This window comes from Hydractinia symbiolongicarpus, chromosome 11, assembly GCF_029227915.1.
Source record: "Hydractinia symbiolongicarpus strain clone_291-10 chromosome 11, HSymV2.1, whole genome shotgun sequence".
Lineage (NCBI taxonomy): Eukaryota > Metazoa > Cnidaria > Hydrozoa > Anthoathecata > Hydractiniidae > Hydractinia > Hydractinia symbiolongicarpus.
Genome location: NC_079885.1, coordinates 8,568,378 through 8,595,191, shown reverse-complemented (window position 1 = coordinate 8,595,191; position 26,814 = coordinate 8,568,378). Strand labels below are relative to the sequence as shown.

The 26,814-nt window shown below is 31.5% G+C and overlaps 1 protein-coding gene across 2 annotated transcripts; it reads right to left on the bottom strand.

Annotated features, from left to right (window-relative positions):
- Nucleotides 1-1,339: 1,339 nt before the first annotated feature.
- Nucleotides 1,340-25,585, bottom strand: LOC130614569 (probable ATP-dependent RNA helicase DDX27). 2 transcript variants are annotated; one of them, XM_057435994.1, is made up of 22 exons: nt 25,428-25,585; nt 18,865-18,993; nt 16,609-16,662; nt 10,599-10,644; nt 9,927-10,021; nt 9,303-9,398; nt 8,663-8,768; nt 8,131-8,243; nt 7,883-7,943; nt 7,641-7,791; nt 7,225-7,324; nt 6,690-6,831; nt 6,341-6,477; nt 5,736-5,834; nt 5,579-5,661; nt 5,393-5,487; nt 5,099-5,184; nt 4,729-4,840; nt 4,099-4,124; nt 3,340-3,469; nt 2,584-2,731; nt 1,340-1,461 (listed from the first exon to the last, which is right to left on the bottom strand). In XM_057435994.1, the coding sequence occupies exons 1-22, from the start codon at nt 25,524-25,526 to the stop codon at nt 1,446-1,448; spliced, it is 2,124 nt and encodes a 707-aa protein (XP_057291977.1). In that variant the 5' UTR covers nt 25,527-25,585; the 3' UTR covers nt 1,340-1,445. The 2 variants fall into 2 exon arrangements, with proteins under 2 accessions (XP_057291977.1, XP_057291978.1); XM_057435995.1 differs by lacking the exon at nt 2,584-2,731.
- Nucleotides 25,586-26,814: the final 1,229 nt, after the last annotated feature.

Here is a 26,814-nt window from a genome sequence, read left to right as displayed (position 1 = left end):
CAATCCATAAAACTTTCGCGCAGAGCTGCTGCGAACAATTGGTTGCCCAAAAACAATTCTCTATAAATTTGCCTGCTCAAAACTTAGATGTGCGTAAAATTCACATTAAGTTTACCTAACATGTGGCTTGCAATTCAGTGTGCAGTAGATTTAAATGGCTGTTTTACATCAGAAAAGTATTGTAATAATAATAATTTAATCTACACAATTTTCATTTAAATAAAATCGATAATTCGTACGGAAATAGCGTAAATCCAAGATTATTGAGGCTTTTGGGCGTAACCTACAAACGATGCTTTTATACTTACAATTTAAAAACTTTTTATTTTAATATGCAGTACAGTATTCGTGAAAGCGTGTTTTTATATTTAAGGCGCGCGAAAACCAAATGCACGCTAAATCGGTTTGTGCGGAAATGGGTTGAGGTATACTGATTCGCACATGAAAATTTAAAGTGAAAATTCTCATGGTAATTGAAGTGAGTGCCAAGGTTTGATTTTACTTTTTTGATGACATTAGTTATTACGTCCAAAATACTATTTTCTTATAATAATTTTCAACATAGGAAAATCCAAGAGAACCAGCCCACGTAATTACCCCTTCAAAACGTGTTACCAATTACGAGGTGTCTGTTCATACACGGGTTAGCTCATTGCCCAAATTACATTCATCAAACTTTGGGCAAATTCGTTCTACTGTGTAATTTTGTTGTCTATTTTTACCCCGCCTGGCTGATTATCAATGTCAAGTTTATCTAATTTTTGTTTAGCCTGTTTTCGTTCATTCAATTTTTGTCCCGCCTAATGTTCGTGAAGTTGAGAGAAAAGACACCTTTCTTAAATAAAGAGAAGATTAGCAGGACACATTTGAAAAGCAGAAATTTATTCTGAAATGTATATCCTGGGTAAATATTGATGATAAAATAAATAAATAAATAAATAGATATTATCAATTTAAAATACATGCAAAGGAATTTTGAAAACTTCTCCTGTTTTATCAAAATTTCAATTGCTTATGGTAAACTGTAAATTTGCAACGTTTGTATCCTTAATACTTAATCGGTTAATTTTTTAAATTTTTTTTTAAAGGTTTTGACTCAGTTCAGTATATAGCTCTAACTTTGGCTCTCTCGCCATGTATTAACCTACTATACTATAGTCAATCAAACCTTACGAATACTAACCCTAATTATAGTAAATCAAACAACATTAATTGAACCAATCATTTTCTAACTTTAGACTTAAAAAACGTATGTGGTCTATTTAAATTAGTTTAATGACATGAATAAAGAATAAACAAAATCTTCTCGTGTCAAACAAATGAACAACATCAACAATGGTTCATAGAAAATACGATTTTATTCACTGCGGAGAATGATACACTGACTGCATATAAAATATCGGAGTTTTTTTGCAAATTAAATTTATGATAGCAGGCGTCGGGTTTCACCGTCTACGATATCTAAAAAAATACCGTAACATGTTATTAAACAACGCACCAATAATCCCCAACATTTTAAACACTCGTCCTAAAAATTTCCAACATTTTAAAGAATCGCCCTAAAAATTCCCAACATTTTAAAGAATCGCCCTAAAAATTTCAACATTTTAAACAATCGCTCTAAAAATGTCCAACATTTTAAACAAACGCGAAAAACTTGTCTGGCAAAAATATTATAAATTACTATGAAAATAAACAATTTGGTGCATATAAACTTCCCTAAGTAAAGAATGACTAAACAATGTTTTAAAGTGCAAAGATTAATCGTTTATAAACAAAAAGAGTCTGCATGGCATTACATGGCATTTTCATCAGTAGCAAATTTCGAGGGTCAAAAATCTTTTTGTGGGTATTAATTTTCGCAGATGAGTATTTGTAGAAAATTTTGCAAATACTAAATTCCACGATTTACGTAAAAATGCTATTCAATATTTTAAAATACTGTAAAATGCCGTAATAAAGCGCACCGTAGTTACCGTAATTATTCTAATTTAGAGCGGCCGAAAAAATAATTATTATAGACCTGCCGCATTAATGATTAGAGGAGATAAATTACCATCAAATCATCGACACAAGACCACACTAATAATAAGAGGAAAATTTTATCATTGCCGCACTAAATAAAAGGAAAAAATCTCCAAATGACGACAACATAGAAGAAGAAGACGCTTTTATTTTGTAATCTTTTTTATAGTTAAAATTGAAGATTCTGATACGAAAAAGATGATAAAAAAAAAACTTATAAATGTGACCATTTTATTTCCTCTCTGATAGGAAAAATGTCAACCCGCACTATAATTAGAGGAATTTTTGACCCTTCCCGCACTAAATAAGAGGAAAATTGAAAATTTACCAACATTCCAACCGCACTAATAATAAGAGGAAAATAAATTGTTCTATTTTTTGAAAAAAAGACCACCCGCACTAATTTGAGACCGCACTAAAATTAGAATAATTACGGTAAGCGCACAAAAAAAGGTGAATTTTGTGAATAATGCTCCTGATTACACAAAAAAACTAAAATGAGAAAATAAATAAATATAAATATCAAACAGCAAAGCAAAGATAGAAAGCAGATCTTACTTATTTTTTGATTTAAAGCCACCGGCCACTTTTTTCTTTTTGGGAATATGTTCCGTGCTACGTAGTGCTTTCAAACCACGTCGACTTGTGTCTGTTAGTTCTTTTGAAAATGAAGTTTTGGCGGGAACAAGTTTTGCTTTCTTTGAACCTAAAAATGTACGTAGAAATGTGTTAGTTAGACTTTCACGTCAGTGAGACAATCAGTAGTTAGGGTTTGTTTCTATTACTAGTATATAAAAGCTGATATATGTTGCCAAAATTTGAGATTGTTTTTCGATAGTAAATCAAAATTTGCGGTCAGAAAAATGAGCAATGCATACCAGGATAACGGAAGACTTATCTGATTTATAGGAAAATAGGGCTAAGAATCTTGGGTTTTCGGAATGTATCCAATTGCAAAGAAGACAAATTTTTCAAATGTACCAATTAAATGTCCGTGCAAACAAACAATTCTGGTTCACCTTGCTTATACAAAATTAGGCTTAAGTGATGAAAATTTTTAAAGGTGAAAAATTTAAGCAAACGAAATTTTGAACTATAGATGAAATTTCTTTATAAGTGTTTTTTTTTTCTTGCTTTAATAACATTTTTAATCTTACAAATATTTATATAAATACAAAATTGCGAAAAAAATTTTGGGCAGTGATAAGTCACAAAAAATTAATACTGACTTTGTTTGATTCGTGATTTTTACCAGGCTTACCACAGCTTTGACTTAAAAAAATCTTCATAAACATATTTTCAGCACGAACTTACCTTTAGTTTTCGTTTTCGGATTATCGTTTTCGTCACATGCACGAATACGTTTCGGTTTTCTCTCGCGTTTCATAGTACGTTTCTGAAATTCTTGTTCTTTTGCAATTTTTCTGTCTTCCGCTGATATGACCTAAACAGAAAACTCAGAGCTTATAACATGTTTACCATGCAAATCCCTAAATTTGAGTAGTCTAATGTATTACCCCTTGCAGGATAGCAACAGATTTAAAATTTACAATATTTTTTAAAAGATTTAAAAGAGTTTAGCTCTTCGCATCAAAATTTAGGAGAAAACAAAGGGCATATAAAAACCATTCCATATTTCATAAAATTTTCTGGCACAAAAATGTCACAAAATTTTAGAGGGAAACTTACTGATTCATAATTTTGTCGAAATGATAGACAATTTTAGGAGTTTTAGGTTGTTTTGGAAATTTTAGGTTGTTTAAGAGATTTAAGGAAAGTTCATTTTTTAAGTTGTTTTGGAGATTTTAGGAGGAGTAGTCACCCTGTATTTGTTTTGTGATGTCCCAACACAATGGTGACATGGCAAACAGTGGATTACTTGTTTAATACACATTTTTCCTCATGTCATGTTTACATGAATAAAATTGGCAGATCAGAGTTTCTTAAAATCCAATAACACCTCAAGACATATCAGGACAAAAGGCAAACTCTAGGAACTTGAATAACGTAATTCCAAACTAAATGAGGAGATAGAGAATGCAGGTAAAAAACAACAACAAAATACACACATACCGAATTTTTTGATTTTTTCTCTTTGGCTATGAGAAATCAAACAAAATATAAAAAAACCTTAATACATAACTTCAAAGTGATCTGTGGAGTACAGGTAAACAAAATAACCCTCGTGCAAACCTCCTGCTCGTTGAAACGATAGCAAAATCTCATGACACCAGGAGAGCTGTTGTTTCGGCTTCATAGTAAATATGTTACGGAACAATAAAAGCAAGTAAAGAAACGGTTATTTACGCGGTGTAAAAGAGAGAGAAACAAGTTAAAACATACCATCCCAGACGTGAATTAGTGCAAAGAAGGACAGAACACTTCAAAGTTCCTAACCACAAGCAATCAAGAAAGCTGCTTCTATCTAAGCAACACACACTCTGAACTAAGGTTCTTTGGTTAGATCCAAAAATCTTAAACAGTACTAATTTTTGCTGACGTCAATACGCCTCAATACTCCAGTTTTTCAGACCGAAATTATCTTATTTTCAACGTTGGTTAGTTAAAACTTTTGCACAGTAGTTACCAAGTGATGCCGTTTATAATATTTTAGGAAATAACCAAAAAACTGCATTTCGCAAAAATATTATGTCCGGCATTTTAGCTTCGTAAAAGATGAGAAAATAAATGCGTTATACTCACTATTTTTGTCTTTTGTAGTTTTGATGAATGTTCGAGCTGGACGACTCAGAATTTTATCTCGATGTACAATTAAATTATGAGCTCTGGTGGCTTGCATTTCTGCAATACGCAACTATAAAGAAAAGTTATTTTAAAGAAATATAAATTGTACTGCACGCACGGAAACAAATACACTCTATAAGAACATGCTTTCTAAGAACATCAGGCTGAGATATTCTTAAAAGATTATTTTAAGAATAATCCCATACTGATTTTTTGCACAATACAGTATTTCAGGTGGCTTACCAACCCAGGTATATTCACGTTATTTAGTGTACCGGATTGTTTTACGTTCGGCCAGCGACAAAAACAAAAAATTATGTTGTACTACCTCCTTTTCTTCTTCTTCTTGCTTTAACAAATCTTTGATGTCTTTCTCCAATTCTTCCAGTTTCTGTTTGTATTTAAGCACAACTTCTAAATGGTTAAAATACGCTTTAAACAAATTGATGGAAAGAGTAGTAATAGGTATGCAGTTTTCGAAGGGAAAAGGGAGGGTGGGGTGAGGGTGTGGTTGGGTTAACCTACCTCGACGTTGGATTCATTTAATCACGTAATTACGGTGAACGTACTTACAGAATTGTTGTATTAAAGATACACGTATATTTTATAACCTATTAGGTACCTTGTGATATAATTCTGTTTTTAACAGGAACATGCGCATTTTTGACAACCTCCTTCAACATTTTACGTTCCTTCTCACCGACTAAAGTTATTGATCTAAAAGCAAAAAATTTGTTTTACCACGCCGTAGTAAACTCGAATACCCAGTTGGTTGAAAAAAAATAAAAATAAAAAGAATTTAACTTACTTCCCAACCTTCCCAGCTCGAGCTGTTCTTCCTACCCGATGGATATAACTTTTTATAGTGGTCGGCATGTTATATGATATAACCTAAAATTTGCGTGAAAACAGGATAAAATCCTCAGTGTAAACATTCTCGTTTCCTTTTGAATTAATCCGCTTACCGTTTTAACACCAGCGATGTCCAACCCTCTTGCAGCAAGATCTGTTGCGACAAGAATATCAACATCGTTGTTTTTATATTTTTCAAGCGCTTCTATACGCTATAAAAATACAACAGAAGGAAATTAAAAGCAAATACGAGAATGGCACATTTGATAACATTCGCAAAACACCAGCAGCTAACCAATCTGGGCATTTCTAAACTGTCCTACAAAACCAGTTTCTACTCCAGAATTAAAGAAACTAAACAATAATTATACTGCAATTTCATTGAAATTAATTTTAAATCCAGAAATCATCCTTTCTATGGAGCTTTAGTGCTTTTATACTTTTGGTTATATAATTAAATATCTCTATAAATATACTCTTATTTTGTGCGTTTGAAAACGCACAAAATAAGTTAAAGGTGCACAAAAGATCGAAGAGGGCCGAGTTTTGCGGGTTTCTAGACGGGTTAAATTTCGTGAATTTATTCCGCCGTCTTACGATTAGTCTTATACATGATTTTTGTAAATTTTAATTAATTTGAAAGGACAAAGAGCCAATGTAATATATGGACCATTATTATGATATTGTTACAACATGGTACATGTCATGAACACACTACCTGTAATTGTGTTAGATCGCCATGAAGTTCTGCAGCTTTTAAACCAAACAAACCCAGAATAATGCGCAGTCTGTGAGCTAACCGTTTGGTTTGTAGAAAGATTAAGGTGTGATCATTAAAAGAACGGCAGCACAAAGCTGAAAAGAAAAATAAAGGGTGAGAAAATAACATGCATAAAAGGGGTGGTGAAAAGGTGTATACAAGAAAGAATAGCAGGAAGAAAGCATTCCCTGTTGCATCATCAAATATTTTGCCAAATTATATCTTGCTCTTGAGTTGGAGTTAAGCTTCTTTATTTAAGCAAATGTGAACTTCAAGAGGATAATGCTACTATCACTGAGATGCATACCTGTTACAATTGCCAGTCTATCAGCTTCTCTGTTTTCTCTGATTCGTACAAACTCTTGGTGTAAACTCTTCGCCACGTCTGTATTATGATCAACAAACAACTTGACAGGTCGATTCAGTGACAGTGAAGCCAATTCTTCTACCTTTAATGACGACCAAAATGTTATAGCTATTATATCGCAGACACATTTAACGGTATAACTTCTGGCATAAAATTGGGAATTGTGTCCTGTAATACTTCTCTGTGCAAAGAGAAATATTACAGAACATTTTTAATTCTTTGCAATATACATGCTCATTTAATTAGCTACACTTCAGTACTTTGTGCGCATATATACACAAGTTAGATATCCATTAAAAATCATTAAAAACTTTAATAAAATGTCCTACTGCAAAGCAACTGTTTTGACCAACCTAAAGAAGTTATTATTGCAAAACTCTTTCCACATTTGCACATACATAGCCATAAGATAAACATTGCTAAGTAATAGTAGTTGCAACGGTCACATTCATATGCACAAGAGTAAACATTTTACCTCATCTGTCATAGTAGCTGAAAACAGCATTGTTTGTCGACCTCTAGGACATAATCGAATCAACTCTTTCATTTGATCTTTAAAGTGTTCCTCTAACATTCTAGAAATATGAAGCAGAGTGGGGATTAGATGATGCTTGTGTAGGCTTAACTCGCCTGACCTTTGATTTTTTCTTTTGGTAATAACTCATGTGGGTAATAATCCCTCCCCTCCCTGCATATTATAGTTAATCTAACCTCTCAGGGCCCGTGTACTGACCAGACCAGCCTCCCGATTGTCTAAACAGGTCATAAATCTCCTAAACACACCTTAACCTTAAAAAAACTGACATTTTACAGTAGGAATTATTGCAAGAAAGGATTTTTTAATTTTCAACAAAAATACTTACAGAGACGACATGAAATAAGCATCATTACCTGTCAGCTTCATCTAGAACCAGTATTTCAATCGTCTGAAGATCAAAGGAAGGTGCATTATGTAAGTGGTCAATCAATCGACCAGGTGTAGCAATGATAATATCCGGTGACTTTCGCAGGTTAGCTTCCTGTGTTTTGGAATCTAGCCCACCTGAGAAGAAGATTTGTATAACGAGTTCAAAAAAAAAGCTGTTGTATTTTTTTATAAAAGTAAAAGAAAAAAAAGGTTAAAATTTGCATACCAGTGGCAATACATATCTGTACATTTGTATGTTTTGCAAGAGATAAGCTTACTGAATGAACCTAAGAAACAAATAAAAGCAAAATCAAACAAATAAGAAAAAGCTACATGTAACTGCGACAAAAGCTTTTATACATTTTGTTGTTGGGCAGAATATACAGATTAAAAAAGAAAAAAATTTCTCGCAAGGAGAATGTTTACAGAATCAATTCAGATAATATTGATAGCAAATATAAAGTAGATGCATACCTGTATAGCTAACTCTCTTGTTGGCACTAACACAAGTACCCTGCTTACACTAGATTGTTTTGGTTTAAATAGTAAGCGTTCAAGTATGGGTAGCATAAAAGCAGCAGTTTTACCTGGAATTCAAAATTACAGCGTTACAATTAATAACAGGAAATACGCCATTTTTGAGCAGATAAAATTTTTTCTCAGATAATCAACTTAGTCACATTCGAGGGTCTATTTTTCCCTGACACTGTGCAAAACATCAGAAAAAACTAATGATCCAATCCTGAGAAATGTTGTAAAAACCGTCTTTTTGGACCGTTTTGGCTAATTTTACGCATAACTCCGCTACTTTTGATCTGATAAGATTTTTTTTTGAAAACTGATTTGTCACATTAGAGGGTCTATTGTGCTTTATCTTTGTGTAATAAATAAAAAAAAAACAGTGATCCAATTCTGAGAAAAGCTGGTAACGGACGGACACGAGGACGAATGCATGGACACAGGTAAGGTTACCAGAAGGATAAAACTAAGAAGTAAAACACTTTACCAGAACCAGTGGTAGCACACGCACAAATGTCTTTCCCAAGTAAAGCTAATGGTATTGTAGATAACTGAATTGGTGTTGGATGTAAAAAACCAAGTGTATTTAGAGCCTAAATAATATAAAAGAGCAATTTTGCAGTTTATATTTTATTTAATATTCTGACAATTTCTGTTATTTTGGATCTTCTAAATGACTTTCTCTGGTTCATGTTTTTAGGCAAACCTTATAGAACGAAAACATATTTAACATATTTAATTAATTTGTTGGTAGAAAAAAAACACATGAAACAATTAGGGACAGACAATTTTATGAGTATTCGTGTAAGGTAGGTCTCAAAAAAGCTGACAATAGTAAAAGTTCACAGAAACATTTCTGCTATTAACAAAGTCTTTGCAGGTTTTTCTTCGAGGTCATTATCATCAAAATAATTCAAACCTAGGTTTGTTAAAAAGCCATTTCTAAATTTTTGTAGTCAAGTAAGAATTGTTTGTTTCTTTGAGATCTAAATCGGAAAAATAAGAGGAGAATACATAAAATCAAGGAAAGAGTAAGCACATGGATTTTTATGTTTGTCTGTTAATAAATTAAGGTTATAGAAAGTGTATAAGTGTGTATCTAAAAACTAAATACATATAATCAATACCTTCAACAATGGCCGGGATAGATTCATCTGTACAAAGCTTTCGTGTTTAACTTGTTTTGGAGCTTGTTCAAAAAAATCACCATTTTCTCTTTCTGGCTGAAAAAATTTAGTATTTTTTATAAACTATGCGGATATACAGGTATTTGAATATATACCAATTTGGGATTTTATACCTTAAATAATTATTAAGGCTGCATACTACATCATACAACCCCTTAAATTTAAAATTGTGTTATTACTTATCGTCCTGAGGTATACCTACATGCAAAATAATGTCCGTGAACTGATTTTAGAAGTACATATTATTAAATTAAATTAAATACAATGCAGGTACAACCTTTTTAAATCACTCTATCACAGGATAATAGGCTAAGGTAATTCTAATATGTGTGGCCACTGTTCCACATAGCTAACAGAGTGAAATATAACAACCACAATAAAAGTTCTTGATTACTTTATATAACAGAGTAGCTTAGTTGTGCGTTTTGTTGTTGTAAATAAGCAAAATGTTTACAAGCATAGACAACAAATACGTGTGCACGCAAAGTGATAATTCAAGTTCACAGGTCTTTCATAAACTTGAAAAACAAACATTAAAAACAAACAAACACATGCTTTTCTGACCTCACTTTCATTTTCACTTTCGCTAAAATCAACATCATCTTCATCGTCTGATTCTTGTATTTCTTCATTTTCTTTTTTTACTACCGATTCCTTTTCTGCATGAAAAAATAAACCATTAAATGTTTAAACTAATTGAACAAAACGAAATGGTTCAAGTAAGCCCTCTGTCATGTTACTTTCTATACTCACATATTCTGAATAACATTGTGCATAAACAGACCACTCAAAAGATTAAGGTATAAAAAATATATACACTTTATGCAATTACAGACAACCTGTGTGATAATTATTAGTAATTGCTGTTTTTCCATTGCTATTTTCTATTACCTTTCAGTATTGTTTAGACTTCTCTTTTGGCAGTAAAAATAGAACGGTCTGCAAAATAATACATAACAGCAAAATTTGAAGCTTTTTTGAGGCTGTTTTCTTAATATAGCTAGCTAACTACCTAGTAAAAAACGTTTTTTAATAAGAAATCTTGATTTAAAAGCAAGGTGAGGGCATATTATGGGTTATATTGGGGATATCCAATAAGGTAAGGAATTTTTATGAATTTTCAGTTATTTTCCCAAGTTTTAGATATGTAATTTGATTTAAGATGTCGTTTCTTCATGTGCAAATCAAATATTAACAACTCCTGGTGTAGCCTCTTTAAGAGAACTTTAAACTAACCATGCTCATTATTCTCACTGTCTTTATTTTCCTTTAGTGTATTGATCTAAAAAATAAATAAATAAATTTTAAGCACAACCCAAACCTTTGTGAAATTTTGTTGTTAAGGAGGTAAAAAAAATTAAAATAGGAACAAATAACATGATTTAAATCAAGTTTAACTCTGACAACAAGTAAATAATGGTAAAATAAAATTCACAAACTTTTTATTCAAATTACGAGAATGGTATATTGTCACCACTAAGGCTGTTTCAGCGTGGAAAATAAGAATACACATGCACTAGTTGCTTTAGCATGTTGCGTGTACCAAATGGCAGCCCCAAATAAAAAACAATTTTGATAAATAAGTGGATACACTTTGGCAAGGGATTATGTACATCACATCAAATTGGGTCTACTTTAGATATACATTTTTAATCAAAAATCGAACAATGACTTAGGCTTTTTATTTTGTAAATATGTGCTTACAATATGTGCTTATGACGTTACGCGATTGCGTAGTGTACCTAATTTGCTCCAGGTACGCGATTTTTAAAATGGCTATATATTTTTTTAAAAGCCCTGTTCCCGGGGCCTGTTTGCTGAAAAAAGCACTAAGTTGTGTATGTTAATTCTTTTCTGTATATTGTTTGAGTGGATTCACAATGGGTCAAAAGAGAAGAAAACTAGTAACAATGGAAGGAACAACGTAGCTCGTTTTGAACTTTTGTCGGACAAAACGTCCAATAGATTTCCGTCTTGGTCCGACATTTTTAGATTTCAAATTTATCAAATAGTTCTGGTCCTTTTAATCCACGAGCAAGCCTATTTATAGCCAACCTGATCATCTCAGCTAATTCACCGACCCCTGACTTAGTTAAAAGAACTTCGTAGACATAAATCTATTGTGCCTGGCCCCTTCTTCGTTGGTAACCAGGTCTTACACAAGAAATCCAGCCATGCTGTTCTTAACTAATGCTGAGGTGAACCCTGACGGGAGCACGGATGAATCAAGTCTGCAAAACTGCATGTACAGGCGGAACAGACATTTTATCATCGATTTAATTCTAGATATTTTTTGTGCTTGACAAAACAATTGCAAACCATAGCAGGTCCGAATTTAATTGATTTTTTTCTTTATGCCGCAAGTGTTATTTTTATTCAAACAATTTTAAAAACGAAACCCATGTGCGATATAATTTATTTTTTTTAGTACAAATTTTGTTAAAATGTAGCTACGTGCGCCATGTGAATTAAGATTTTATTTAATTGCAAAACGAAGCATATTCTTAACTATTTGCTTGTGATGGCTTGAAAAAATAAACAATAAATTTATGAAAATGACAGTATAGTCGTGCATACTATTTCGGACATGAAGAAAAGGAAGTTAAGATTGAGAGAGTCGCTATACGTAGACAATCAATCATCATGTTTGGGGTTTAAGATTCAAAACGTCCCCCACTTTTCCACAGCAAAATGAATGCGCAGCAAAGATTTAACATCCTTTGCATGTGCTTTTTAAATTGCACACGTTACTTGATTTAGACGTGCGAATCATTGCACACCTAAGACTGGTTAATGGTGTCAGGTTCATTCCAATGTGGTAGCGCTAAACTAAACATTGCTAGCATCACAGCATGTGGATTTATCGAGATAAAGAGCCCACCACACATCAATAAAACAACAAAATTTTATTTAAATATGACTATTTTTTATTAGAATGTAATCTGTCTACGGAGGTACGCGGTTCTTCCCGTACCTCACATAATTTAGGTACGCCACAGGGCATAGGAGCGCGATCGCGTACCTTAAAATGAGAAGCCACAATGAAAGAAAGCTAAAAGAACCATCTAAACAGTAAAGAGAAAACTAAGTTTGTATCAGTACTTTTTGAAAATTACTATGTTGACAAACTTTTGTGTAAAAAATTTGTTTTTTTTCTTGGCATGTAATGTAACTAATTCCCAATTTTAGATATTGTTATTTACTAGTAGGGTCAAATATGCTTGATATTTAAATGGAAAGCCCCTTAAATGGTTTTAACTTTACTTTTGATGTAAAGAATTGCTCTTTTTAAGTTAAATTTTTTCTGCAAAATATACGTTGGCAACGCTTTGATATCAAACGCAATGCCTCTTTTGGTGTATTCATGTGTGTAGCTAACTGCTGAATATGCAATAAAAAATGGACAAACATGGATAGAATAGATACCTTAATATATACTTGGTAAGTAGGACAGCCTATTTCTCCATCATTCATCATTCAGCTTGGTAGTACTGATGCGCAGAGTTCAAACAATTTTTTAGCTACAATTATAGTTCCCTTTAATTTTTTGGTGATTTTAATCAAACCTTAAAGTTTGCTCTACATAGCTATAGATGTTGCAATTCGGACCCCCATGCTTGGCTCCAAAAAGTTCCCAGACTAACTTTAAAATGTTGTATAATTGGATGAAAGGAGTTTGTGCGTAAAAAATTTTTTTGGAGATGAACAATATATTTATATTGTTGTTTATACTGAAATATTTAAAAAGTAACCAATTCTTGCTTTTTTGTCTTATTATGTCTAATGACAAACTTATGATACAATCTGTTTTCTGGCTGCTTTTCTTTTCACCAACACAATGAATTTATAAATTTGGATTGTTCTCATTGCTCATCACCTATAGTACGACTTTCAAGTAAGTCACTAAATTTAAAAACCAAGGACCGTTTTATGGTCCTTTAAATATTGTTGGAAATCCACCCCAAGACAGTAATAATCCATTTGAATTATTCAGAATGAAATATCCCAAACATATATATTTTTGGATCATATATAAAAGCACTGATGATGTAAACCTACCATAAATAGAGAGGGGTTTGAATTTTTTAACCTTTTCCTATAATCTAAATATGTATATTTTATATTTTTGTCTGTGGGTTAAAAGTTAAAGTTACGATAAGTAAGGGTTGTGTGTTGATTTATTTAATAATTTTTGTTTTTTGCTTTTTGTTAGTTTTGTATTCTTTTATTTTACTTGCTTTTTTAATAGATATGAACATTTGCATTTGAGATTGATCGTCCTGCTGAGGTGACATTTTTATAGTTCTTGTGAAATTATTATTTTTTATTATATAATACATGTTGTTCTTGTGAAATTATTATTTTTTATTATATAATACATGTTTAGAAAACTTTTTAGTAGTTTTCTTGTGTTATCCAGTTCCCAGTAAATGCATCAATAAATAGCCCCCAGAATACTAAGTACTTGTTTATGTCAGAAATTCTTACAAGCTGACATTTCTTTTGCAAAATTAGTTTTGCTGAATTAGAAGTATAATTTTTTTGAAATGAACCAATATATTTATCATAAATACACATAAAATAAATTGTTTGAACAAGGAAAACTAATAAACGTGCTTTTTTGACTGAAGAAAGGGGTTGTCTACTAGAGCCTGGGAGTTTATTAAATTTTTAATATGTTGGGGGGCCTCCATTAAAGACATGTGTTAAAAATAGATTGGTTGTGTAATAAGAGCTTTTACAGTTTTCTATCTTTTCAAATACATAAGTTCATGCACAAAATTTCTTCATTCACCACAATTTATAAAACCCCCAATTTTGGACTTTTCTAGCTTCATGAAATTTTGTACTTTCAAATAAAATTTACTGCTGCTGTCAAAAAAAACTTCCCATTGTGCAAAAATGACAGTGAATACAGAATTAATGGTGGGTGCTTTATTCGAGCAGAGGCTTTTACTACTAGGTAAAATTCTGTGGTTGCCATGTTAAATTTGTTTCGTGACCGAGTTTTATTTGTGACAGACCATATCTTCTTCAAAAACACTGATACATTTCAAATTACTGTTTTATAGGTTACACGTAACCTTAACACTACCAAACCCACTTTTATTAAATAGCGCCATCCGTTAACGTTCTCACGTTAACGGTTAATGATATTTATTAACGGTCAATGTTTTTAGTTGCCGGTTAACTTTTTTTGTTAACTGATAACAAATTTGATTGACTGTCAATATAAAAGATTGGCCGTTATTAAAGTTTGTTGACGGTTAATAATTTTGATTGTCGGTCATTACAGTTATTTATAAATATCAAAGTCGTATTAACGGTTAATAAAGTTTATTGACGGTTAATCACAAAAATTAGCGATTAATTAAATATGTTGTCTGTCAATTTTAAACGTTGCCAGTCAATTTAAATTCTAAATTTTGTTAAATGCACTGAATCTCGTCATTTTAACAAATTTGTTTTATGTATTTTCTTTGGTTTCTAAACAGTGAGGTCAGAAAATCGAGTTCCGGATGAAGATTGGATTATCAATAATAATAATATATATATACATATATTTATATACGATAAAACGCTGCATACTCATTTGTCTGCGTTAACAAGTACGAGAAATCTTTCGCCCGTCGTTCGCTTAAAACGAGAAATTAAAATTTGTTGGGTTAGGAAATTACACGAGATGTTCGATAATCTAACTGATGCTTTTATTTAAACAGTTAGCAAATAATAATGTTGTATTTATGATCTACCTTTGTTATAAATTTTTAATTTATTATAAAAGAAAAATGGATAGAAATCTATTATATATTGAAAACAAAACGTGTACCCACTTCTTTGTGGCAGGGGAATAATATGTGTTCGTAATTATGTAACATTTTCTAATTTCCGTCTTTTTTGTACAAAAAAATTACCGTTTTTATAAGCTATAGACGGGTTTATTAGCGAGGCGGAAATATTTTTTTAAAATAAATTGAGTTTTTTTTAACGAAAAAAAGTTTTTAAAAAGAATTATGATTGGTAGAAAGCATAAAAACACAAATAAATTTATTATTTTAACAAAAAAGACAAATAAATGTAGAATAAATCTGTTTCGCGCAATAAAAACCCAACTTTTACAACCTTTTCAGTGAACATTTACTCGAAATTGTTTTGAAATGCTATCTACACTGTATTTACAACTTAAAACCTAAAACAAAATTATAATATGTATAAGGTGTTGTATACTGTTTTATCACTATGTTTAAGGATAAAACTATCTACTTGTTATTACTATTTACAAGAGCACCGTGCGCTGCTTACAGTTCAGAACTTCCATCTAATGTGAATTAAGTTTATACAAGCAAAATGTTAGCTTTCTTTTAACAATACTGTAGTATTTAAAAATATACATTTGCTTACGTTTCCACACCCGAATGTTAGGTCGTAACCAAAAAAAATACCTAAATAGCAGAAATTGTTTGTTAAGTTCACTTATTTTTGGATTAATAAATAAGTAAATAAAAAATAGCTCTCCTTTTTTATTACAGCCTTTACACCCTCACAAAAATTAACCGTTAAGTATTTATATTGGCAGCTAACAATATTTATTAACCGTCAATAATGTTTACACCCAGTTAATTAAATTTGTTAACGGTTAATAATTACGTAGAAGATTTGCAAATTATAAATTGCCCGTTAACAAGAAACATTAACGGTTAGTATTACTTAAATACGGTCAATTTTTTTCGTTGTCAGTCAATTTATTTAGTTGATGGTCAATTTATGTTGTTGACGTTGTTTTTTTGTTAACGGTGGCGCTATTTAATAAAAGTGGGTTTGGTAGTGTAAACTACCTGTTTTATAACATTTATTGCCAGAATAACTTTAGGTTTGCAAGGATTTAACCATATTGAGAGAAAGAACATTTTATTATTAATTATCAAAACCTCAGTTTAAGGTTTAGTCAGATTAATTGGTATAAAACTCTATCTAAATAAAAGTTAGCTAGGCTATAATTTGTTTACATTTTTAACACAGTCCTAATTCAGAAAAAAGTTTAGACATCCGCAGTCTGAGTTTCCAAAACATCGCCCATTGAAACAGCTAATCATGACAGTCTTATAAAAAGAAGCAGCAGTTGACAACCATGTTGACTAAACATTTAAGCCCCGACTTCTCGTATTTGAAATAAAAACATTAAAGAGAAATCACTACTTAGCCAGAATTATAAATTATTAATAAGTACTTTTTATTTCAAACATACCTTTCTTTCACGACGTTTTGCTTTTATTTTTTCTTCTAGAATTTCAGATGATACCTATTTAAAAAATAAAAAACAATTATGCATCTAGTATTTACTCTGTTTCTGGCTCAAAACATATCAAAAAACTTTTTCGGCTTTATTCAATAATTTCGGGGCTACAACAAGTCCTTCAACTCCTATATATTTACATCACTTTAGCATTTGTTAGAACCTCTTTGAGACTTTTTAAGTAACAAACTCCCTCTTCAAAAAAAAAATCAAGCAGGTAGAAAGTATTATACCTGCTACCAACTTGTTAACATAAACTAGAAAAGGTTAAATATGGTTTGTTGTGCAATCAAAACTTAAATATATAGCTGTATTTACTTTCAAAACACAATTGTACAATATTTCAATTCGTCGTAGTTCCTGCTAAATCTTAAGCATCGTCATATTTCCTCTTTAAGCTATTAAAGCACAATCATACGAGATCCTAATATTGTTGAGCTTTGTTTTTAAAATTACTAAATTAGGAGGAACTACAAAATGGAATTTACCCACTGCTAGCCTCGTGATACCAATAGGCACCAAAGAGGCTACCCTTAGTATATAATTATAATGATAACTAGTTGATAAAGACCCGTGGAAAAATCCACTTAGGCAATAGGACATTGAAAAAGTTGGTTTGCTGACGTCAGCATTGCAAATCCAAAAAAAAATTGGCGAAATTTAGTTTATTTGTTGCCTGTAATGTGTAGAGGTTGAAACACTGATCAAAATAATATATAGGATCATATCTTTCTACGAACGACTAAGGACATATAAGGGTTTAAAAATTTTGCTGACGTCAGCAATGGCTCGTTAAAACGCAAAAAAAATTTTTCGGGAAATTTATATTCCTATTACCTTCATCGTATAGACCTTGAAACGGTGATCAAGAAAATGTATAGGATCATGTACTTTTGAGAAACGGTTGCAGAGATATTGGGGTTTAAAGGTTTTTTGATGACGTCATCAACCTATCCATTCCGAAACGGATTGGGGAACCAGGTTTTGGAAAATTACCCAAATTGGTCCTAGGTGCTCCCTAGTTACCTATGTGCTCGTTTCCAAGTTATTTGGTCTCTAAGTTTACGATGCACTGTAATGGCTTCATTAATTTAATATAGGATATTGACGTTAAAGTAGTGTTATTGACGTCGCACCGTAACGTCAGAAAATTTAACATAATAGACATAAGTTTTTCGGCAACATCAAAGAAAAATGACAATATCCACTTTGCCTGTTACAAACAGACACAGTCTCTGTATTATTATAAGAGATAATAAAAACCAGTTAATAAGCCTGTTAAAAAATCCGCTTAGGCAGAAGAACAATGGAAAAGAATTGTGATTTAATTTTTAATGGCCCTAAAAACCTTTTTTACTCTCCACCGTATTGAGTTTAAAACATTCATTAAGAGAATATTTAGGATTGTGTGCTTATGTTTCAAGAGATATTGCTGGGCAGGTTTACCTAGCTTTAGAAAATTTGTCCCAGGAGGTCCCTAGTAACCTGTGCAGTAAAGAGTAACTGACATCACCGCCCCCTGTTTCCACATTATTCTTCCTCAAAGTTATAAGAGTAATTGGATTGCTTCACTAACTTGATTAAACATATTGATGTCACTTTAATGCAGTAACACCCTACCCACTACAAACCCAGAATATGCCAGGTTCTTTGGTCCAGAGTGATCTCTAGCACTTCAGCATCAATATTAAAGTCTAGTTTACATCTACAAAGCAGACAAAGGACCAAGTGAAGTAAGTATGCAAAATAGGCCTTAAGTGAAATGTGAATCATTGCGTAAAACAAGTCGTTCACACTTGTGCAAGCAAAGCATGTCATTTTAAGAAAAACCTTTGGATATACAAAGATAAAATTTCCACAGCTTTTCGTTTTATCCTTCAAAAGTGCACCAACAAAATAAAAAGAAAAGAAAAATATATACAAAAATTTGACGAAAGCAAGGAAATTGTTGAAGAATACAATAATATTGTACTTTTTTAACCATATTTTGATGATTTAATAAGAGTATTTCAAATACTGCTTTTTTAATCTATTATAAACTTATAGGAAACTAAACCAAAGTTCTTGCTCTCAAGATTTTATTTCCAAATCATATGAAATCACAAAACAGAAAATTAATCTCTAAATCTTAGCACATATTTTGCTGGAAGGGAGGGAAAGGCCCAACAAAGCTAGACTTATATATGTGAAACCATTGTTGAAACATACCAATCCCTTTGCTTTACTTTTGATATCACCATGGATTCGCCACATATCTGAACCATCAGATTTCTCAAATACCATATTAAATTCATTGTTAAAATCAGATGGAATCTTTGTCTTCTTCTTTTTTTTACCCTAAAATAAAATAAATTAGCACTTAAAATATTTTATTTCTGAGAATGGAGATAACCACCTATGATAAAAGCTTACTGTGAGCCCAAAACGGTAGCCCTGAGTGGGAATGTGTAAATTTAAACACTTGTTCAAATTAACTACCAGTCAAAACGTATGAGAAGAGCTACTGGTTTAGTGGAGACTAGTTCTTATTGGCCTAATCTCTTAAAATAGCCTATATAATTTATTTTATGTGCATTTTATATTTGGTGAAAGTCGGAGCAGTAAGGGACCGTCTCAAAATGTTCGTACATAGTTCATATAATTCGTATAAAAAACTTCGTATCGATTTATTAAATCTTTCTTATCATATTATTTTTAATACGAACATTTTTAAATCATCAAAATTACAAGTTTGCATAAAGCTCGTATCATTTAAAATAAAGTTTGTATGTAGTTCGTATCATTTTTAAAGAAGTTTGTATAAAAATTTGCTTATACGAAGTTCGTTTATTATAATTGGACTATTATCTATAGTTCTATATTGAAATTTTTTCAACAATTATAAAGTTCGTTTCGTTTTACGAACTTCGTTTATTTTAATTGGATTTATTATCTAAGGTCTTTAGGGATCGTCTCCATGGCATCGTAGAAATCAAAAACATCTCCGTAGATCGTTTAAAAAACATGAAAACGGGATCGTAGAAAGCAAAAAGATTGCTGTGGAACGGTGAAAATTTATGAAAACGGGATCGTAGTAAACGGAAACATCACCATAGATCGTTTAAAATTTATGAAAACGGGATCGTAGAAAACGAAAAGATCGCCGTAGATCGTTTAAAAATCATGAAAACGGGATCCTAGAAAACGGAAAGATCGCCGTAGATCGTTTAAAAATCATGAAAACGGGATCGTAGTAAACGGAAAGATCACCGTAGATCGTTTAAAAATCATGAAAACGGGATCGTATAAAGCAAAAAGATCGCCGTAGATTGTGTAGATTGAACCTATGAATACGCAATTTTACTAGTTTTTTCAAAGAAGTCAACCTCGAATATTTTACTTTTCTTATACCTGGTTTCGTTTAAAGTGCGTATCATTATTTTTTTTCGTATTTTAAAAAAAATAGTTTAATTCTTTTGTTTCTGGTTTCGTATTGAAATAATTATGTGCAATTACGCCTGTACTTTTGAAGTTCGTTTCAAGATCGTATAGCAATTTACTTTGTTCAAAGTTCGTATCATTTCATTTTGTACGATAAAAAAACTCCGTTTAAGTTCGTATCATATATTAAAAAAGTTCATATAAACTTTGTTTACATTTTTTATTATAAACGAAGCACTTCATATGACATTCATTTCACGAAACAAAGTACTTCGTACCGTTCGTATAATTATACTAAAAAAACATACGAACATTTGAGACGATCCCTAAATAAAATAAATGACAGTTGTTGCATTCAGGAATTTTGTAATTACTTTTTTATCCTTTGATAGAATGACAACTTGAACACTTCCATGGCTTAAAATATTTTAAAAATAATTTTAAAGGGTATTTTACCACATCTTTTGATATCTTAAAATCCTGTTGTGCCATTATTTCCCACCAAATGCATCTTAAACCGATCCAAGGATTAAAATGACTTGAAGCTAGAAATTTTGATTAACAAATCTTTTTTAATTTCAATCTTTCTAGGCGACTCCAATTTAATTACTTGTTCTATGTACCCGATCGACCCTAAGTTTCACGAAAACAAAAAATAATAATATCAAGCAAAAAAGTTTCAAAGAAAAAAAAAACAAATTCTCATCACATCTCGTGAAAATATAACAAGCATAGAAGATAATCAATGATGTTATTTTTTGTTTGTTAAATGTCAACAAGGTGCATCAATAACATTACTTTACTTAGGACCACTGTTGTTAAGGGGACTGGGAGTTGATTCTTTGTTCATGGTAATTTGTTGCGATAAAACTAAAATGCGGGATGCGGTAATTTGTAATCACAAAAATAATTACGTGGTTAAACAGAAGTTTTTAAAGGGATTTGCAATTTAATTTTGTGAGTAAACATATGGGGTCTATAAAAGCTTACTCACAAAATTTAATTGCAAACCAACATGCAGATCCCAAGTTATGGAGTCGTCAGCAAAAAAATTAAGAGGCCTGGGCCGAGCAAATGAGTGTAATTTTGTCAAAAAATTTTTAATGTTAATCAATTCACTTTTATATCTATGCATTGATAAACTTTAAATGCATATCCCTTAACAGGTCTAAAATTAATGATGACGGAAAATGTCAAAATTTGCTATTACTGAAATATGACATCACAACTTATGCAACATAATTAAATCTGAAATTCTTTAAATGTGAATATCTTGAGAACGAAAAGAGCTTTTTAAAAAATTTGAAAAGACTTGTTAACCAATTTTTTAAGCTCTATGATATAAGCCCGGCATCAATTTTTACCTTGGGATCCCCTTAACTTTTAATGTAATTTATAACAAAAATTACCTAATTTCGCTAAAATAGTTATAATACAAGCGAAAAACAAGAAAGATCATTGTCGTAACACCCTCCTTCATTATGATTAATATATATGTTTAAAATTATGCTAGCTAAACTGTAAATTATATATTATAATTAAAACAAGATAGAATACGCTTGTCGTAAACCCTCCTCAGTTATGAATTTTAAAACAAATGATTTTACTGCTGCGAAAGACTTTAAATATTCTCAACTAAACAACCATAGTCCGAAAAAGAATTAGCACTTAAATTTAGATTTTCCCATAAAACTGCGCAAAAAACATGTTTGTTTTATTATTTCAAGTAGGAGAAGAATAACTTGCAGCGCAAGTATAACTTGCTGTAAAACTTTCAAAACAATACAAGTATAATTCTTGCTGTATGACTTTGAAAACAACACAAGAAAAATTCTTGCTGCATTACTTTTAAAAACAAGTTTTTGAGCATGCAAGTATTTTTATCTTTTCACCTTGAGAAGTAGTTACATATTTTTTAGTGAGACAAATTATGATTATTTTTTCTTCGCAACTAAAAAATATAAACTGCGTGCGTTATGCAAAAATACCTAGAAAAAACATTTTTTATTATGTTTTTTGTTGTTCCTACCATACATTCTCGATAAAATTATTTTTATTTTGCCGACAGACCGACCGTAAGTTACTATCGACTTCGCCCGTAGAACAACTAATTAAATTGAAGTCGCCTTATAAATTGTTTTCTATAATAAATAAGGGGTCTACTATGACATTTTATACAAATATATACGAATTTAATTGCTTAAATTGTATACAATTCGTAGTGTTAATTAGTTACACGATTTTTAAAAATTTCTATACAAATTTTATATGATTTTCATACGAATTTTCATACGAATTATATTCTTTTATTTATTTGAATTTTTATACAAATTATGATATGAATTGTCATACAAATTGTATTCTTATTTAAACGAATTTTCATACAAATTTTGTACGAATTTTCACATGAATTATTAAGATTTTCCAATATGAATTGTGATATGAATTGTGATAAGAATTTTTAAACAAATTGTCATACAAATTTTTTATGTTAATTTTCAATATAATTTCTTCATAGAAGTCTAACTTTAATAAACATTAACAATTCTAAACGCCGTTCTTATTCCATATTAAGTCAGAGAATGATTTAACTTTGCAACCCTTATTGTTAACTTAAATCTTTTCCATGCACGTAGAAAACCGCATAGTTAATTTAAAGAGATCTAACAAAGTTAAAATAAAAAAATAAAAAAATAAATAAATTAATAACAAGAAAGCAAGAGATGTCATTAAATTATTGAATAAATTTATTTTTACATCTTTTATACGTAAAGTTCTCTTGCTATAAAAAGAAACAAAATAATGATTATTACAGCTCGTCTGTAACAACAATGTACATAAGATTCTTTTCTCATATTTTTATAATTTTCTTATCCATTTTCATCTTACCAATCATAGTGTCATTTAGCGGCAGTAATGGTGGGGGGGGGGGAGGGGGGGGGTAAAGTTGTCTAATTAATTTTATTTTTTAAATTTTTGCGGAGAGAAGCAGTATTTTGTTCTTAAACTTTTAAAATTCGATCTAAAAAAACATTTCTATGGTCGCTAAATTTTTAAAATGCAATCTATCAAAGCTTTTCCATTGCCGTTCTTCGTTCTTAATCTTTTAAAACCTCATCACTATCCTCTTCAAGGTTTAGTTCATTAATAGAGGCCAAATGATGCATTATTGCTGCTAAAAGGCAAAGATCCAGAGCCACAGCCATCTTTGTTTTAATTTTAAAAAGCAAATCTGCATAACTTACGGTAGCTGAATTTAAAAATCGTCAGATTGGGCGCAAATGAGAGATAAATTATTCTAGTGTTAGAAATCGATCTTGTTAGTTTTAAAGATACCGGCTGGCCGCGAGGATCATTTAAAGTGGTCCTAGTAAAATCCCGGACCTATCCAGGATGGGGATTATTTTAGTGTAGCAATATCCCGGACTAGTCCAGGGACGGGACGGGAAGGGTTAATAAACTTAGTACAGATGTCGCACTTAATACTACCCTTCAACACATCATACCCAGTTATGCTATTACTTAATTAAAAGGAGTCACAATTACAGCAAAAGTAAAAGATCACACAAAAAAACTTTTGCACCCTAATACGGCCACTGGACATGATGGGTATTTTTCAAATTTCTATTCTAAAACTGAACCATAATTATATTTTTAGAACATTGAAAATCAATACAATAATAATTATTTATGAAACACAAGTGTCGTAGAAAGGATACAGAACAACTTCCTTAGCATGTAGGACTAGTTAACAAGTTGCTTCGATTGTATAATTCTTTTTTTGTCAAACTGTTTTCGAAAAGTATGAATCTGCGTCAAGGCTGTTTTCCACTTGAAGAAAAATTTTCCGCAGAACAGAACGGAAAGGAACAGAAAAGCTTAGGAGCACTTAAAATGTTTACATCGCATGAACTGAAAATTTTCTTGTACATTCTGTTCTGGGCAAAGTAGAATCGAGTTCAACTTTTTCTTTGTGTTGTGTACAGAAACGACAAGTAGAAAATGTTTTAGCTGATTAGATTATTTTATTTTGTGAGAATTGCCCAGTGTGTTTACTCTCTGTATTAAAATGTGTGCAATATTATGAAGTGCAAAGTACTTGCAGAAAATTTTCTGTTTTGTTTTTTTTCTGTCCGTTCCGTTTCGCAGAAAATTTTCTTTTAGTGGAAAATAGCCTTTAGAAGCTGTGTGGATTGCTTTGTTATATGGCTATGATACTTACTGAGTTTCAACATTTATCTATTAGACACCTGCATGATAAATTTTTAGGTCCCATACCTTTCAGAGGCTTTGATATTGGCCATTACTCGAAACTACCCCTAAAAATCTCGGGTTTTTTTAATAACTCCTGCTTGCTTTGTTATATGGCTATGATACTTACTGAGTTTCAACATTTATCTATTAGACACCTGCATGCTAAATTTTTAGGTCCCATACCTTTCAGAGGCTTTGATATTGGCCATTACTCGAAACTACCCCTAAAAATCTCTATAAAATCCTTATAATGAGGAAAATATAATAACTCCTGTTAGGATTATCCTTAGAACTTAAAACTTGCAACACAACTTTGTTTCATCAAGAAAAATTATTTTGAATAATTTGGACACGTGACAATTCCGATTTCCCGATTTTGTCGGATTTTACCCGAAAATCGAAAAAAAAAGAATTTTCGGGCAATTTTTTATCCGATCCATGTAAAAACCGGAAGATATGTTAAATAACATTTATTTAGCTTCCAGAAACTTCAAACAGTGTAAACATTCGTTCTAGAACAAATGTAATTATATTTTAAGCAGATAGTGGCATTTTTAACAATTTTCAGACTTCAGACTTCTGATGAAGTCACAGAAAATGTGCTGACGCAAGCAAAAATTTATTGCCGCCATTTTGTTCCTTTTGTGACGTACTATAAGTGTGCCAAGTTTGATTCAATTTGAATGATCCTATGAAAAGTTATTGAGGGGGGCGGAATTTTATGACAATAAATAAAATTGTAACAACAAAGATACTTTATTTTTGTTTCAGTTTGCCTAAAGGCAATGTAAGTACCTATTTGGTTGAGTCACAAATCATGTATAGCTAGAGATGTCAGTTTTTGGAAACAATAAATCAAGTTAAAATATATCAAGTACAAATAATGCTATTGATTACAAATGTAAGATGCATATTAAGCATAATAGTGGGTGGTTAAATTAGGGCGAATTGCCTAAGAATGGGCGATTTTGACAATATTTTTTATGTAGCAAGTTGAGTAGTTGTTAAGATAATCACGTAATAAGGAGCTTAGCTACATACAGAACCAAAATTTAGTACTCGATGGTACTTTAAACAACGTTGGAGAAAATACTTACTTTCATATGTGATTCTTCTTTCTCTACTTCCTCCTCATCGTCAAGACTAAGCTCTTCGTCGGAATTAATGGTTTTTGTTCCATGAAGAAAGTCAGCCATTCTTTCATGTGTGCACCACCTCGTGGATTTGTTTGGGAAATGTTTGTTTGGAAATTGTGATTATGTACCACGTGGTTTAAAATCAATTAACAGGTTTCGTAGTCCCTCACACGGAAAAATTATTTGATACCCAGGGTACAATTACTTGATCTTATATGCGAGTCCTTACACTCCTCCTATGGCCCTGAACCCTTAAGGATATTAGCGGAATGCTAAACTCTTCTTTTGCAACTAATTAAATTTTTTATAAAACCATTTGTGTAGGGCTGTTTTGACTTTTCATTGTGTCCTTAGCGAAAAACCGTTGCCTTACACTAATTACATTAACCTTACTTTTATTCACAGGAATATTTTCCTTTTTGATATGAGAAAAATCGGCGAAAAATAGTATTTTTTCTATTATTCTTAGACAGTCTACCTATGCATTTCATGCAAAATGCGCAATCAATTTCGAGGTTCCGTCCCAACAAAAAACATAACGAGCTCTGTTTACGATGTTGAAATCAGGTTTGAATGAGTACATGAAATCCATTTTCAAAAGTACATTTGATGCATATTTTACAAACCCCTGCCTTGCTTTAGATAATCTTCGCCGCAGCAAAATCAGTTAAAGTAATTGTGCGTATGGTTCACGTTTTAATTATTTTCTACCGAAAAAGTTGCAAAATTATTATTTTTTATAACAAAGGGATGGAATGAAAGAATACAGGTTAGTTAAGTTAAGTTTAGTTAGAAAAACATATGAGGAACGTACTTGATATGTTATTAATTTTGGCAAAGTCTCAGCCTTAACGTTTTTATACTAGGTTAACGTGTACGTAGATATCAACCTCGATCCCAGGGCTCTTTTCTCTGTTTTTGATATAGGGACGGCGAGAAATATTTCTGTCTCGCCGTCCTTATATCAAAAAGAGCCCTGGGATCGAAGGTTGCGTAGATATTTTTATTTTCACTTTTGTGTTTTGAATCCCTCCGTGGACAATCAACCGGGTCAGGGTTTATTTTACTGACCAAACACCGAACCGTGTCACCTGCACGTAACCGTCAAAACCACGCAAAAAGAAAACAACAACAAAGCAAAAATGGCGGCATGAATTTAAAAACTGTTTTCATTTTCATGAGTTAATATTTCTTTATAAAACTTTCCTTCCGAATATTTTGCTTTTGATCTGACTGGTCTTCCAGGCTATGTTTGCTTGCATTTTTCCTGCGTGCTTAGCTAAAGTTAGCAATTTCTTGAAACAAAAACTGTCTGTGCCCCCTGTCAAAAACAATTTTCTCTTCAACT